Here is a 17,508-nt window from a genome sequence, read left to right as displayed (position 1 = left end):
CACAATTTGTACCATGCAAAATGTCAAACTTAGGGAAACAACTAGGAAACCCTTCTGCACCTCGCTGAAATTATTTTTTGTTACAAATGGCAACAACTAGAACTACACCAGTTCTGAGTCGACACTCAACCCAGGAACCAACCTTGAACAAGCTTTTGATCTCTCCTGAGCTGAACGCAAAAGTTTTTCGTCAGTTTCCATGATGTTGCTGACTGTCTTGACCAAGTTGTCATTCAACTGAAAATAAAACAATTGACATGGAAATAAAGATCACAAAGTACTCTGAAGTTTTCCTTACTCCACTTCAATTCTTTTTTTCTTTCTTTCATTGTGAAATCTTCTTTGAAACAATAATTTAATTTAAACATTTTGTGTAAACAATTTATAATTACCATTACAGATCATTACTGATTTGCAAATCACAAGGAATGTGAAATTTTGGCACAACCTTTCACGGCAATAAAATTTCGGTTTCTGCAAGTGTGAATGCCGCATTGTGTCACACAAGAGTTTAACAGTCTGTGATCCTGAAACTCCCATGTTGACTGCTACACTCAATCATGTACAAAGACAATGCATTCTTAGGAGGTTGAGTCATTGCTGTGATTTTTTCCTAAACCCAGCTCTCTTAAGAATTTAAATTCAGTTCATAACTTTAACCATAAATAAACAACGCTGTACTTGAAGTGCAGGCTTAAAACTGTGCCGGTTTGGTGATAAGCAAACACACAGTTTTGATGTAGGGGACATAGTTTTCAACTGCTTAACCCATTGACACCTCAAATGCCTTAGGACGTCTCCAGTTGACAAGTAAACTTGTCTGGCATTAGACACAGTAAAATCTGTCAAGTGTCACTCCCAGGAGTCAATGGGTTAAAGTACATGTACGTAAGAAGAAAAAACGAAACTGAAGTAGACGAAGTTGAAGTAGCACTTCAACGGGATAATGTCATAATCTTCTTAAAGTGCCCCTGTGACCAAAAAATCAATTCATATTTTTCTTTGGATTTCAAAACTATGTTAACAAAACACTAAGTGACCTACATTTTAAGCCTTGATTTCAAAAAGACACCTCTTTATTTTAACTGTAATTTTCCTATTTAATGGTCCGCCATTACTAACATTATGTTCTTGAGAGAGCTGGATTGAGGAGAAAATTAATGACGTCAAAGGCTCACTAGTTTAAGAATGCAATACGTGTGTACGCCGCAGAATTAATATGCAGCACGTGGGCTTTGGGCTTTCAGATTTTTAAACTCACGCTTTGCATATATATTAAGCTGCATTCACACGCTGAAATTTCAAGCTAGTGAGCCTCTGACGTCACTTTCCCTGGATCCAACCGCCTGAGGTCCAATCGGCCAGTTTTGAATGTGAGTAATGGCGGACCGTGAAATCCAAAACTTACACTCAAAGTAAACGGCCTTTGGATAAAAATCAAAGCTCAAAATTTTGCCAGTCAGGTGTTAAGCAAACACACTTTCAAAATCTGAAGGAAAAAAGGAAGTGGTTTTTTTGCTCAAAGGGGCACTTTAATGATTCCTGGTCAAAATTCAATGAATAATTATTATTATTGCTTTCTACAACATGAACATTAGGTTTTCTATGTTCTACGCAAATTTATTGCAAAAGGATTATCCAAAGTATTTAGTATGTATACAACTCTTTCAATAATGCTTCAATAAATGCTATTGATGGCAAACAAGCCACTCTTTTCTCAAGGGCTACTTGGATGGGTGGTTCCCACTCCAAGCGTTGCCATGAAAAGAGCACATGCACAGGAATGATGTAGTCAATGTACACGAAAACGAGGCCCAAAGCACCTGAAAAAAACCTAGAGGGGCGGCCAATTTGCAAATCTCAATTTCTGCCGCCTGTGAAGTGAAATTAGGATGCGTTCTTGAGGAACGAGAGAACGCAACATCTTTGAAACATATAACGAAAACCACAATAATACATTAATTGTTATTTATAATTTATTACGGTTTTATTGGTTTTTTATGGTCACTACACTGTAATCTGGATATTACTTACTATTTCGCTTCTTCCTATAGCATGACCCAAATTATCCACAATCTCAGCTGCGTATACTACATCCAAGGGATGACTGAATTCTGTCGCTCGACTTGAAATGTTCATTAATTGCTCACTCACTGATGCCACTGTTGAATCATTGACAGCTTTCTAATAAAATCAGCAATATAATGTAAAATAAATCAAATTACTGCATTATGTATGTACGTTTATGGCACTAAACATAAAAGCTTAAGGATAAGAGAGAGAGACAGAGAACAATTATTTAGGAGATCAGCCTCGTTCGTGATTAGCGGTACTTGTACATAATTATACACAGTAGCCCTTAATTGCAGGGCCATGATGCTCATTACGAACTTTTTTTCTTTCCCTTGATCAAATACATGTACATGTACCTGCATGTAGGTAAATCTCTCATTTGCAACCTTGTTTTAGGATCTTCAAGACAATTTAAAGTTATTTTGTTTGCATTAATAACTAAGGTTTTTTAACCAAGCTATTTCTAAAATGTGCTCTTACCCACAAAACTACACTTTGTCTAGGATTTAAAACCCACTACCACAAGTGATTTTCTTGACATGCAGTCTTCATTTCCACTTAAAGGACTTGAAGGGGCTAGGTCACGCAAGTTTAGGCAATTTCAGCACTGATTGAATGGTCATAGAATTAACTAAAATATCAAAATAACTGTTCAAAACTATAGAATAACTCTAACAAAACACAGGGAAGCCAAGAAGGGACATGGATGGACAAAACTGGAGAAGCAGCAGCATTCTATTATCTTCATAACATTAGACGTATACGATGCCACCGATCCAAGGAATCTACGGAGACACTGATTCATGCCTTTATTTCATTAAGCCTGGATTATCAGTTTGTTCTGCAATATTCTAGCATACCAACTACAAAAACTGCTGAGAATTCAAAATGCTGCCACAAGACTCGTCTTACAAGAAAGCAAATTCAGCCATATGCTCCACTTCCCATGACTTTGCACTGGCTGCCAGTTAAATATACATGCAGAATTCATTTTAAAATACTTTTATCCACATTCAAAGCAATTAATCTTTTAGCACCATCTTATATACAGTATGTGACTTAGTCACCGTTAAGAAACCATCAATTTATAATTAATTTTATGATCTACATAATAATAGTTTGGTACTTGATACCCCTAAAGTTAACTCATTAGCCACACTAGGTGATAGAAGGTCTTTCAGCTTTGCAGCACCGAAACTTTGGAATAAACTTCCCACTTATATTAGGACCTCTGCAAGCATCACTATTTTTAAATCACAGCTAAAGACGTATCTTTTTAGAGTAGCCTTTGATTTAAATTAAATGTTTATAACACTTATTTTTAAATTTCAAGGAACTCTGAACTAATTAATTATCTATTTTATTATAATTATGTAAGAATAGTGTTTTTTTTATTAGTAGTTTGCATATTTTATTTATATTATTAGCTCATATTTATTCCAACTAGTAGCATATAATCATCTTACATGTACATTATTAGTATTACAGTGGTATAATTATTTTATAGTTTATATTGTCACTATTTAGGGATATTTGCTGTAAGGCGCATTTGAAAACTTTAAGTTGATACTTGTGCAACATAAATGAATAAATGAATTGAATGAACGAACAAAAATTTGCAGTCACTGTGATTTTCGAGGCCTTTTTCATAATAAACTATGCTGCAAATGTTTGTGAAATAAATTATTGTACACACTTGAATTCCACTCAAAAAATGGTGGTTAAAACAGGGTACACCTTATCCCAAGATACATGTAAAACGAGATGCTTCTGTGAAGCATACACTGGGTTGCCTGTGGTACGTGCTACAGAAAATCAGAAGGCACTGAATTGTGTGGTATTGAAATACAGCATTCCAGTCTCTGAAGAATAACAAATAAAAGAGAAGCGAGAAACATTGGCTTCTGGGCTGACATGTTGATAATTTTCAAGTTCCCTCACAACTTCTTTTTACCACAAGTGTGCCCTCTGAGCATCTGAAGGCTTTCTAATACTAAAGTTCACTGAAGTTAAGCCCTGCCGGGCGGGGTTAGTGTTTGGATGGGAGACCGAAACAATGTACCCCTCTTAAAACAGAAGCATCGGACCGAAAATACTATTAACTCTAACAAATGCGAACTCAGCAAGGTACAGATCTTGTTAGCTTGCTTTATGCAAAACAAATATTGATGAAAAAGCAAATAACTATTGATACACAGTTTTCAGAAAGAGCAGAAGGAAGTTTCCCGGACGGTCGATCGAGAATAAAATATTTACGACATCAAAACAACATTAATTTTGAACCGTGAATATAGAATATAAAAAGTTACGATCAGCGACAAACATTTTGGGAGATTTTTGCTACGTTCAAGTAAATTGCAAAATCGAAAAGTGACATGGCCGGAATTCAGCGGGCGCCGTGATTATGTTACCGCTGCATGTTTACTCGTCAAACAGTGAAGCATCTGTGTCAAATGATGGCAAGATACCGGGTTTTTAAAAAGTTTCTTTTTCTGTCAAGTGTTATAAAGTTTGACAATGAAATGAGCGAAGTCAAAACAAAGATCACAATCGCCCAACTCTTGTTTATGCAAAGTCAAAATTTACTCTCCAAGACGCGTACGACGTTATTATCACCAGGTAATTCCATCATTTTGGAAATAGCAGCTACTTTATTATTCATCTGCGTCACAAGTTTTCACTGATTTTGGGGCTCATTTTGTTGAAACTCGAGCACGCTTTCAACAGGCCTGTGAACCCTTCCCGCTTACAGAGCAAAACTAAAAAACTTCTCGCATATCACATTTCAACCTTAAGCTCGAAAATTCAATACACAACATGATATTATAATTCACAAAGGCAGAAAATACCACAGAATCCTTTTCCAGCGAAAGTTTTATTGAGACAAACAACATATTTGCTCTTAGAGGCGAAAACCTCTTCCTATTTCATTGCGTGCGTGAAGACAACAAACTCAATTGTGTCAAATTACCTTGTACTTCAGGTAAATACTGCTCACTTTGATTTCGTCTCGACGGGCGATAGATTGTTGTCGAAGTCCAGTACTCGTCGCTTTTGAGATTCATGCCTAGTTTATCCAACTGACTTTCCATTATTGAGCTCCATAAGGGTATATTTTGTTTAAGGATCCACTAAAACGCCATTCGCGTTGCATGACTTTCGACGCCATTGCAGGCTAAGTTAATGATTCTACTGTGTCCACCAGAGAAATCTACGCAGTTCCACTACCCTCTCGATCCTACGAAAATACGCGCAGAAGGCTCTATCCACAAAGACACCACTTACCAGGGGAGTGACAGGCAAGACTTTTACCGACACGGAAAAAAAAAAAAAAAAAAAGAAAAAAAAGAAAAAAAAGAAAAAAAAGAAAACAAACAAACTAAACGCAGACCTCGACTGGGTTTGCCTTATAAGGCAACCCAGTAATAAGCTGTGCACAAGATTTTAGAAAACATGGTTTCCTTTTTGAGCCCCTTTATGACTGCACTAACATACAGTACAATTTAGGACAGTTAAATAGCTGTAAAGGTACACTGTAACTAACAAAGCAAGCTTCAAATTTTCCATGATTTCAAATAAATTTACTGTAGCTGGAAATCTGGGCTTCATTGTAACTAGTACTGTAGTCAATCTATAATTATTCTTCTCAAGTTACCTCCTTCAAGTCGTAAAGAGCACGGGTTATTTCATTTGCATGGACACATGGCTCTGCCTCCACTTCCAACCAATGACCTTTCACCGAGCAGTTTCGCCTGGCCATAATCGCACTATCTCTGTGATCCAAGAACTTGCTAATGATGCCTAAAGGACATGGCAAGAACACGGCCCCTCCTGCTGCTGTGTCATGCCACTGAAAAGTCCCCTTTGAAGTGATTGTAGTTTCTGCATGACAAAACGGTGCATCTGTAGGGATAACTGACAAATGGGAGCTTCTAGTAAACTGATAGCCCCCTGGATAGTTGACAATACAGCTATACTGTCCACTGTCCTCCACATTAAGTCCTTTCATTTCAAGAGTAGTTGAGAGAACAACCTGGCTGGTATCAAGCTTGTACAGAACATTTCTGTGTTTGTTGTGGGGATTTAAAGGGAGCTGTTGATTGTCCTTGTACCAAGTCATCTGAATGTGTGGAATCCATGTAAACTTGCACTCAAAACTGTAACTGTCACCATTGAAAGCAATTTCATCACCTTCTGGGCCAAATGACATGACAGGCAGCTCAAGGTTTTCTATTGAGATGACAGAGATCACACTGTAAGTTCTTACATACACATTTACAATGAAAGTCATTTTGCCCAAATGAACATGACTAATGCATGACCAACTGTCTGCAATAATTATGGAGTTCTTGCTTAAAATTAGCACAACACTTTCAAGCAATAAACTACATATATATACAATGTACATACAGCTCATAAAAATGTTGCAGATTGGGGCTACACTGAAAGTAAATGGATGGAAAACACTATTAATTTTGTTCTTCATATTTAATGCATGAAATACTGTACAATGTACAAAGCGTTTTTCAATGATATTGGACACTATCTACAATCCAATTTCCTATAAATCTAGCTGGAAAACAACAGCACAACCCATGCTACATAAACTTAGCAAATAAAGCCAAGGTTTTCAGAATGTTTCCTTCCTCATCTCTTAGGGCGCTTTCCTTTTGTCAGAACTGGCCGGCCAGATCCATCAATTTGCAAAGTAAAATGCAACAATTTGAAGGAACACTTGCATGATAATCCCTCGTATTCTTCTGGAGGAGTATATATCATCCTCGAAGTGTGTTAATTTGAAAGTGTTGTAGAGTTAGTCCTTCCAAATGCCCGGTCTGGCCTGTCAGTTCTGTCAAATGGAAAGCGTCCTTAGACCAGACAAAAACCTCCCTAGCTACCCACTCCACAAGCCTGAGCTGGGAAATTACGTAGCCAGAATACAATGTATTTTCATTAGAAAGTATCTTATTAAGAAAAAATTCTAAACTTGCAGTTGTGATTCATAATTCTGGTCATTTAGAGAGCTTCAAGCCCATAAAGTTCCATTTTTTGATGCAGTTAAATGTAATTTTCCCAGCCATGGGGGCAGTCTCCATCTACATGTAGGACTAGCAAGGCAGTTGATAGACAGATTGAGATAATATGGCAAAAAGGACTGTTATTGGCTTATTGGATACCCAATCTAGCCACAACTTCAAAACCCAAACCTAACCTAAAAAAGCTTGTTGTATCCTGCATAGCAGCAGAACTGCCGGTAATACTGATCTACTACAGTTAAATGGATTATTACATGTCTGACAAGCAAAAAAAGGTTATTCTTACCACAAACCATCTCCTTTTTGTTGAGCAGTTCTATTTTCTTATCTTCCACTGAAAAAGGGTGCTTACATCGCCCAAAGAAAGACAGGCCTTGGCTTTTGCTTTTCAAGTTTGCCAGCCACTTTACCATCCACTTTAAATTGCAGTCACATATAAGAGGATTTTGCTGAAGATCACTGAAATTAAAATCGCAAAAATGATAGAATTACACGTTGGGAACACTGCCTCTTCAGGACATCCTCTGTTTATCTTTACCCAAACTTTATTACATCAGTATAAGTAAAATTGTATGACATATCACATCAACTTTTGATAAAGATACAGTCATGTAACATGTACAATACCTGATACAGCAGGTATTTAGAAAATGAAACATGTTCGTATAAAAGAGTTATATCCGATCCGCAAATTCATGAAAACGTCAGCAGGGTATTCAATAAAATTTGAAGTACACTAGTACTGTAGGCAGCTAGTTTGAGTAGAGTATCCAACTGTACCACCAAGGTAAGAATGTCTCTTTAAATTGCTTCAATTTAAGGAAAAAAGTAGCCGACTCCTTGGCTGTACTTATTGAAAGCAACATTTGAACATAATACAATGTAATTATTCTTAGTCCATGAAGTGGAGGAATTTAAACTCTGAGGTGTCCATGGGTTAAAATACAGGTCAGGGAAGAAGAAAGACATTCATGAACATGAACCCAACAAATTGACCTATACTCCCAATGTTCTGTGTGGCTTCATAGCTCAGTTGGTAAATCATTGCACTGCGGCATCGTAGAGGTCATGGGTTCAAACCCCATCGAAGCCACCTGAATTTTTCAAGTGTCCATAAATAGACGATATTGCATGGCCCTCACGAGTGAGCGAAGCAAACAAGTGAGAGATACTTTCAGCACGAGAAGATAAAATTCGTATTCCCAAGTGGTCATGTAATGTTCTGTTTATTATATCTATAGATATTGATGAAATGTCCAGATTTTAAACAACTTGTTTTTTTTTCATTTCACCAACCGCTAAAACACGCATGTTGTGTAACATGAAACAAGATATGAAAGTTATGAAAAGCAAATCATGATAATGTAAAATTTTGCAATAAAAATGTTAATGTAGTAGAGAAGCATTATACTGAAGCACAAAAGTGTCTTACAATGAAGACGAAGCTCGCGTTTTATTGGCTAATCATGTTCGTTACCATGACAACACCTATATCCTCACATGTGAAAGATAACAATGATATGTTCACTGCGTGCGGTGAAGATATGATTTTTTAGTCAAAGGAGAAATCCTGGTATTTCATCGGTATCTATATAATAAAAGACATTATTGCTTAAAGTGGACCCAGATAAGTTAAAGGATCATTTTTCTCTTTCAAAGATCTTTTTGTCACCAATGTTAAGTATTTGATCATGCATACTAATAATTGATCAATTAAAGGCAATTTATAGATGTTGCAGGTTACGTATTGAGTATTATTATATGGCTTGTGTTTGTAGCCGATATAACGTACGCTCTGATTGGCTAATTGTACATGTGCCTGAACTGTAGGGCATTATTTTCCCGTAATGCCCATGGGCCGATTACGGGCTTGCAAAAACAAAGCAAAAGGTAATTAAAAAGCCATATAATAAACTACTTACTAACCGAGCTAGCTTGAGCCGTACTGGGGGATATTGGCCCTCGGTAGGTTTTGTACGGACCTCGCTGCGCTCGGTCCGTACTGCCATGACGTCGACCTCGGGCCAATATTCCCCAGTACGGCCCTTGCGCTTGGTTAGTAAGAAGTTAATAAACAGGATAATTTAATAACTGTACACAATAACAGGTTAAATGTAACTAAAGAATTACCACCATCCAATCAGATTCAATTTATCCAAACTACAGTGTATTAATTTTACTTTTTTGTGACATTGAATAGTAAATTATTTGTTAGGTTAACCTTCAATGAATTATTCAGAAAGTTTATTCTGATTAGTTTGAACTTGATCAAGATGTTGTGACACATGTATAATTATACTACATCTATACACTGATTCTTTTAAATTTTTACTCATGAATTATAATTTTTCTTGGGCTTGCAATTTTCCTGTATGTGTCACTAATTCTCAAATACTGTATCTTTACTTTACAAATATATCCTGATTTAACAACAGTCGTCGCAAGTGGAGGTCAGATGCCCAAAACAACCCTACGGTTGGCCAGGAACCCAACCACTGCAGGATGGAACCACCCCCATGGCCAACAGTATCCACAAGCCCCCAACCCAACGAAGGGATAAACAAATCACTATAAGACAACACCAACATGGGCACCAGTCACACTGAAAGACATTCAGTGGAAGCCGATCAAAAGAGACAAAGTAAAATAAAGGAATGAAAAAACAACTGGCAAATAAAATGAGCCGAGATGATAGAATGGGAGGGGAGGGAGGGGAAACACAATCCCAAACAAATCAGCAACTGAATGCTCCGCTAACCACACAGTAAAATACCGCCCAGCTGCACAGTCATGTGATGAGTAGACCGCTGACCTTTGCTAAAGGACCGACCTTAGCAACCGGAGCCGCTGACTGCACGCACTGCAGATAGGGGTGTAATAGGGTTGACAAGGCTTGGAGAAACAACACAATGCTAAAACAACGCTAAGAATACAACGTAATGCTAAGACACAATGCAATGCTAAGATGCAACCCAATAGTATACAACAATGCCCACAGGCTAAAAACAAGGCTCAGAATACAACGCAACGCTAAACAACAACCCCACAGGTACATGTATAACACTATGCTCCTCATTGTTAACTGGGTTGAATTGTATTTAACTACATTTTATAAAGGTCTGATATTTTTTATAACAATAACAAACATCTGAAAGTATTAGGGTTAATAACAAAACATTGGACTGGGAAGTGTGGAGGGAGTTTGTTCACCGATTTCAAACCTCATAATGTGCTCCACAATGTAATCAACAAGAGCTGAGTGAGGAGTGTTTGTTCTTAGTTTATAACCCTATTATGTTAACTGAGATTTCTTAACTACAGTGTAGTGACCTCTCTCATTGACTGTTTTTAAATATTCATTTTAATTTGATTGACTGACATTGAGTAAAATTAGGGTTACATTCAACAAGGTCCCTTTACTTTGAATTTTCAGGTTTCTATGAAAAAAATTAACTTAACAAAATTCAAACTTAACACAACTTTATTCTCTAAAGTAAGAACATCTTGAAACAAAGTAAATCAAAAACAATGTTAAAACAAAGAATGTTTCACAATAACTCAGACTCTATAGGCTTTTGTTGAAGTTTTTTCTTCTTAACCAAATGTTTTGTACTTTCACTAAGCTGATGGCGATATGGCTCCACAATTTTGCTAAGCATGTCCTTAACAGCTTCATGTTCATCCAACATGTTCTTGTGCATTATAAAAATGACCTTGTCAAATGTCAAAATCAGCTGACGCATAAACTGAACAAGCTTGCACAAATTGCCTTCGATCCTCGTCATAGTGTATGTCAGTGAAATAACCATCTTTGAAAGGCATTCAGATGGCAAATTTCCTTCCTCAGCCTGGGCTGAAATAAACTTGACAGCTGTTTGCATACTTTCAAAAACTCTTGCTAGTTCCTCAAGGCATCTGTTTATACTGCACACCACATACCAATGTCCACTGTGAATGGCCTCAAGTTTATCCATATCAGATTGATACTATACAATCTTTTCCACTCAAGATATACAGAATATTCTAAATATTCTAAGAAATGAAGCTTGTAAAATATCACATTAATACGTTGCTTTTAAACAAAATTTGTATTGAATGCATGTTGGTGACTGGATTAAAAATTTATCACACGCAAGTCTGAATAATTTCATTTACTCAAAACCCTTGATGAGGTGTTATCTGAACATGCACATGTACAATTATTTCAAATAATAATTACACTGTATGTACGGCCAACTGAGATTATTGCCCAGAAGGCCAACCTAATAGAAAAAACAACTGTATCAAGAAAGGAAATGGGAAATCAAACATTTCTCTTCATTTTGAAAATATGAAAGAATTGTCCTAGTCATTTCAAATTACAGTACAGAGCAAAGTGTCAAAATGCTGCAATACATAATTTACAAAAAACCCACCTTGACCACAAAAAGTCTTGTTTTAAAAATCAACTGTGAGCCAACATTTCATCACAAAAAAATGTGGTCAATTTCTCCCTCAATTTAAATTAGCAATGTTGTAATAAAATTAAATATAAAACAAAAGAAAAAGCACCGGGAAAAGAAGTAACTACGTACAGTAAATAAGGGTGGGAAGCTGTGTGTAACTGTTGCAGAAAAAAAGCTACAAAATATTTGCACTAGAAGTAGCACAAGTACATGTAATAGTACTTTACATAAATGTAGGTAAATTAAAAATGATTTTCACCTACAGTATAGATGGATTCTTATTTTCTTCAGACCGACAGAGACACAAAAACATAATGATTGAAAATTGAAAATTAATTTACATAATTTTATATAGGTTCATATTATTTTGAACTGATTTCAGTTTTGACTATGACCCCATAAAAATAATTTGACCACATGCATGTTTTGGCCAAAATGTGATTCCCAGTGATTAAAAGCTGCTGCTAATTCCATATACAGCTGTAATTATGTAGATAAGAACCATGATAATGAAGATTTATCTTCAAAGAAGACCACGTATACAGTGTAGCTCCAAGTAACCCTTGGCCTTGCTGCAAGTATACGTAATTGTACAAAGTCATGTATGTACAGTTATATTTTATATAACCCTTATTTTATCCCCAGCTGCTCACACAATACATTTATCAAAGTACAGAGTCAACCATTTAAAGTTGTATATTCATACATGTGTATACCACAGGATACATATATTTGAAAGGGAAAAAATTCAGTAGCTGACTTCTCTGAGTGAGTTAGCCGACAATTTTCATCAGATGTCAGTACTTATTGCTGAGCTTTTGATAGGATGCAGAAAAAAATTAAAGATTATGCAGAAATTTTTGGACATATTATGCAGAAACATGCATTGATTATGCGGAAATTGCACCAGATTATGCGAAAAGTTAAACGATGTATAGATCTGAACTAATAATTAGGCCCGTCCAACGTATTTACATGCTTATGGTAAATCAGGACTCAAAATTGTGACCAATACAGTCGCATTTGCCCTTTGTGATTTAGGTACATGTATCTGGAGGTACTGATGTGGCCTTGCGCACGGTATTGGTGGTCAAGGCCGTTCCAAAATATGTAACGCTAAATAAAGCGCTCTATTTTTTAAGATAACAACGTTACTGTAATAATCTAAAAACAGAAATGGAAAGTAAATTTCATGTGCATTTAGCTGGTAAAATGAAAGCTTCAAAATATCTTTCTGTTTTCAATTAACAACAAAATAAAAAACCCGCACTTGAAATCAGCGAGAAAAACAGCAGTGAATGCGATTGAAATGTTTGTGTAAATATTTTCTTTCTGTCACGAAATCGCCCAAGAAGCTTAAAAATTTAGGTGCACATTAGTTGGACAATACCCTGGGAAACATTCATCCACAGACAATGAGTACTTTTAGAGTAATAGTGGTAGAACTAGCGTTACACTACTAGTTTTTGCAATAAATTTTTAATCATCACGCCAAAATTAAATTTTTCGTTTCGCTTAGCGTTCAAATCGTTTGATATATGGTTTGGTTCGTTTGGTTTGTTTCGTTTCAATCATTTCGATGGTTTGTAAAACACTTGGTTTCCTTCGTTTTAATCGTTCCTCTGAAATATTTCTTTCGTACAAAATCCAAAATACACGCTAAAATTCCAGTTTTGAAAATTGCAAAGCCGTGAAAAGCGCCTGAACAAAACAATTACCTCGTTCTGCTTCACTGAACAAAGTTTGGTTGCCTAGCACGTGACAATTTTTACTCAGTACGTGACTAATTCTCTCACGCAAAGTACAAACTTAGAAAGGCTCGAAACCTTTGAAACCTTCGAAACGCTTTAAACTTTTTCTTTCCATCGTTTCAAACGATAGATGCTGCGAACCAAACGAACGATAGAAAGTTTGAAACGATACAAACGATAGAAACGATGTTAAAAGTGCGATGTTTCGGATCAAAATGTAATGCGCCGGACGAAAAATTTTCCGATTCCACCAACTTTATCTTGGTGCTGTGTGCTAACAAAGCAAAATAAACGTAAGGCAAGTATCAATTATTATTATCAAAATAAAAGGCAGACATAATAGACAAGCGTTTGTTTTCGGTAATGTTCCAGATAAATACTTTGTAGCAAAGAAATGATAGCTAAAAGTCGGTTATTGTCGATAACGAGCGTTTGACAACCAATACCGTGCGCAAGGCCATGTTGCCAATTTGTGACCAGCTTTCAACGTCAAAATAAAAGGGTTAGCAATTGGCATTTTGCCAAAAATTTTGCAAAAATAAATAAAGTACTGACAAAAAAAATATTTTGTAGCTCGTCATGAATTTTGTTTCAATTTGGAGCAAAATTGTAATGCGATTGGACCACAATCCATTCCCTCCATCATTCACCATTTTCAGCGGTTTACAAACGTATTGCGGGCTCCTATTTTGTTTAGTAAATCTTCATCATGTTCATCGTGATTGCTTGTCCCTACTCTTACAAATGATGCAATTGAATATGAGACTATAACTCGCAGCTAAATTTTCATATCTTGTTGCATCTTTTTTAAACATTTTGAGCCTAGGGTACATGCATGTTATGAAAACGGTTTGGCCAGAGTTCAGGCTTGTTGCAGAAAAATGCATGGAAACTGGTTATGAACTTCATCTTGTGAACGAAATGGCGTGTTTTTTTTAAAGTTCAGGAAAATAAGGGTTACAATAAATTATAGCTAATCTCTAATGGGCTTTTATGGTTGTGTGGATGGTAAGCAGCTGCTTTATCACTAATATCAGGTATTTCTGTTTTATGCGGAAAATGTTGTAATTATGTGGAGGATGCAGATTTTAGGGAATTATGCATATCTGCATCGCCGCATCCTGTCAGATGCCATGTTATTGACACCACTGGGTGGTGCAAGGCAAAATGAGGTGTGTACAGTATCATTATCTTTCCCACATGTATATATATTTCTTTCAGTGTTGTTGTCCAATGCACTTTTAGCCATGTCACAATCAGAGAATGTACATGTACATGTAAGCCACATTAATGGCAAATACAGCATGAAGACTTTGGAATTCTCTTCAAAACCAGTTAAAATCAACATTATAAAGTTTGTAACAAAGTTGGCTCAGGCATAATTATTTACATTTGGACATTGTGTAATTTATAGTAAAAGAAATTAAATAAAATCAAGAGCACCAAGCAGGATTTAAACTTGTTCAGTTCTCAGAATGAAAAGATCTGACAGTCTACCACTCGCAAACAGAAGACTACTGGGAACGAGATTCAGGTGACAGACTGTAATTGTCTGAAATGTACACGTAAAGTAAATGTTCTGTATATTTCTGACTAAAATGCTGAAAGTTGAAATTCTCACAATCATTGTAAAGGAGATGTTGAAGCCCAGCAAATGAGTAAATGTTACTGGTAATCAATATTTACATGTACATGTAAAAATTGAAACAATCTTGGATGTACAAGTGCTTCATGCAGAAGGTCCCAGTGATGTCAACAGGAATTGAGCCTATGACCTGAAGTCACCTGGAATGGTCTACAACTGAGAACCGGTGTGTAGATCATCTGAGAAATCCTGGTTGTAGATCAGGGAGGCAAAGATAGGCCCGTGTCGCCCATTTGTGGTCCAGAAATCAAATACTAGCTTAAAAGATGTTATGGCACTCTTACAATGTACTCACATTTTCTTCAAGTTGCTTAGGGAGGTGAACAATCCATCTGGAAGGAGTGACAATTTGTTCGAAGACAAATCTCTGTGTAATCAGATTAAAGAATGATAAATTATAGACTATATGCAAGTTCATGAAGTTCCTGTAGTAGTAAACAATAATAATAATCATTATTATTGTTTACCAATATTGCAATTGAATCATTCAATTCAATGTATGCCACAAAATTAATATAGATCAAAACAATGCATTGTGCATATGACTCAGTACAGGAAAAAAAGAGAGAATAGTACAATGTACCTTAAAAAGGAAGGAATTGAATATTGAATTCTGGTACATTATTAGATCTGCACCCTTCATCTCCCTTTTCCTCTAAAAGTTGAGCTTTCAATTCAGGCCTTCTGATATTACGCAATGGTGCGATTTCGCACAATTGACCTCAAATCGCATCCGGTTGCACAATTCACGAAAAATCGCATAATTCACAGAAGGACGCACAAAATTCATAAAATGAAACATAAATCAACACGTTTCTTAGAAATTCCTGCATAAATACGCCATTTTAAAGATGACTAATCTTGGAAAAAGGCTAAAAATCCTTGGCCACCTTCGATTTCGTAAACATTCGAAGTTCAAGGCTTTATTTGGCATGTCGGGGACCTGGTACGAGTCTCCTTCTATTGGTGCAACACAAACACACCCTTATTCACACACCACTGAAATGATGACACAGTTGCCTTCCCTTAGAGAAGAGATTTGTGAAAAATAAGCGAAGTTGTAAGTTTTTCAACAAAATGTAGTTTCTTTCGTTGAAAACTGATAAAAACTTACTCATGGATAAGTTTGTTGTGAAAATGCCCGCTTCGACGAAGAAGGAAGTTCCCACCTTCCGCCCAATCTGACAGCTCACGATCGAGCAAGAAAGTACCTCACAGGTACGGTCCACGGGGACGATGGACTGATGTTTTTTTCATCGTCCAATATTAGGGCCGTTTATACGAGAGAAAATAAGCCGCGGCTTACTCTGGCCACGGTGTACAAAAATAATTAATACGCAAAAGGAACTATTTATACGAATATATATTTCCAGGTCAATATAAGCCACGGCTTGAAAAAGATGTGAACGTAGATTTTGTACCATTTACATGGGGTGAACATTCGAGTCTTATGTAAGCCGCGGCCAGAGAAAGCCGCGGCTTATTTTCTCTCGTATAAATGGGGGTATAGCCCTATTGTGATTGACCATCTTCGGAAGTTCGTGGTTGACAAGCACCTTGATCATTCATTTGGCATGTTAGCTGTGTCCTTTCAACTTTTAACATGCAGCACCGGTAGTGCAGAAGACCTCATTTTTTTTTTATTTATCCCACCTAATGTTGATCGAGATACATACACTGTAATTACTGTTCCTTAGTGTTCAAATTGTCTTTAGGGCAGAAAAAAAGTGTTTTTCTTAACCTGAAACCTCATAAAACAAACTTAAAATTGCTGAGAAAAAAATCGCATAATTTACACTATTTATCGCATAATTGGCCTTTGTACCGGTAATCGCACAATCTGCCCTCAAAATAGCCTGCGAGCAGGCTCTCTCTCTTCGGTGGGAGAGAAGGAGAGCCTGCACGCATCCCTTTGAATTTTGAATGCCGCCTCCTGATGTCACGCTGAGAGAGCTGTCAAAAATTAGCCAATCAGCGCGCACCCGAAGTAAACATTGAAAAAAACACAGAAAACAGAAAGCCACGCGTTGTGTATTTCAATTTGCTCGAGGCAGAAACTCAAAAACAAAACTGTAAAGGAATGAAGCCTTTGCCAGAAGAGCCTAACAACTATTGCTGATGCTGTAAAGCGTAGCTGAATATTCAGTACGGTAATTCGTGAAGTCCCTTCTGCGGAAAATGTGTTTCGTTCGCCAGGGACAAATTTAGCACACAAACTTCAAACGGCGGGAATCGTAATAGAGAAATTCGTTTTCCCTGACCGCATCTCCACTGTGTGAGACTCGTCGACCACAACTGCTGCCAAATTTCAGTAGAGTGTAGCGGAGTTATCTTTTTTAATTTATTTTAATGAAATACAGACATTACCGCTGCTACATCACACTTTAATACTAGACAGATATTCTAATACCTACACCATTTTATTTCAAAGGTTCATCGAGTATTTGTGGTTATAGATATGTATTTTACTAATGCAATAATTTGAAAATTGGAATATTTTGTTTTCAAATGTATCGGAGTATTGCGGAGTTACGAGGAGATCAAGCAATCATTTGTGG

General features: G+C 36.6%; 1 protein-coding gene across 1 annotated transcript in view; it reads right to left on the bottom strand.

Annotated features, from left to right (window-relative positions):
* LOC138043378 (adhesion G protein-coupled receptor A3-like) overlaps positions 1-17,508 on the bottom strand; it is a 37,519-nt gene that overhangs the window by 14,725 nt on the left and 5,286 nt on the right. The window contains exons 6-10 of the mRNA XM_068889616.1: positions 15,246-15,317; positions 7,396-7,568; positions 5,729-6,303; positions 2,035-2,184; positions 143-237 (exon numbers count right to left, since the gene is read on the bottom strand). Coding sequence (XP_068745717.1) covers positions 143-237; positions 2,035-2,184; positions 5,729-6,303; positions 7,396-7,568; positions 15,246-15,317 — 1,065 coding nt within the window. The remainder of the gene's footprint in view (positions 1-142; positions 238-2,034; positions 2,185-5,728; positions 6,304-7,395; positions 7,569-15,245; positions 15,318-17,508) is intronic.

Source organism: Montipora capricornis, chromosome 3 (genome assembly GCF_036669925.1).
Source record: "Montipora capricornis isolate CH-2021 chromosome 3, ASM3666992v2, whole genome shotgun sequence".
Classification (NCBI taxonomy): domain Eukaryota; kingdom Metazoa; phylum Cnidaria; class Anthozoa; order Scleractinia; family Acroporidae; genus Montipora; species Montipora capricornis.
Note: the sequence above shows the minus strand (reverse complement) of the source record. Positions and strands in the feature narration are given on the sequence as shown.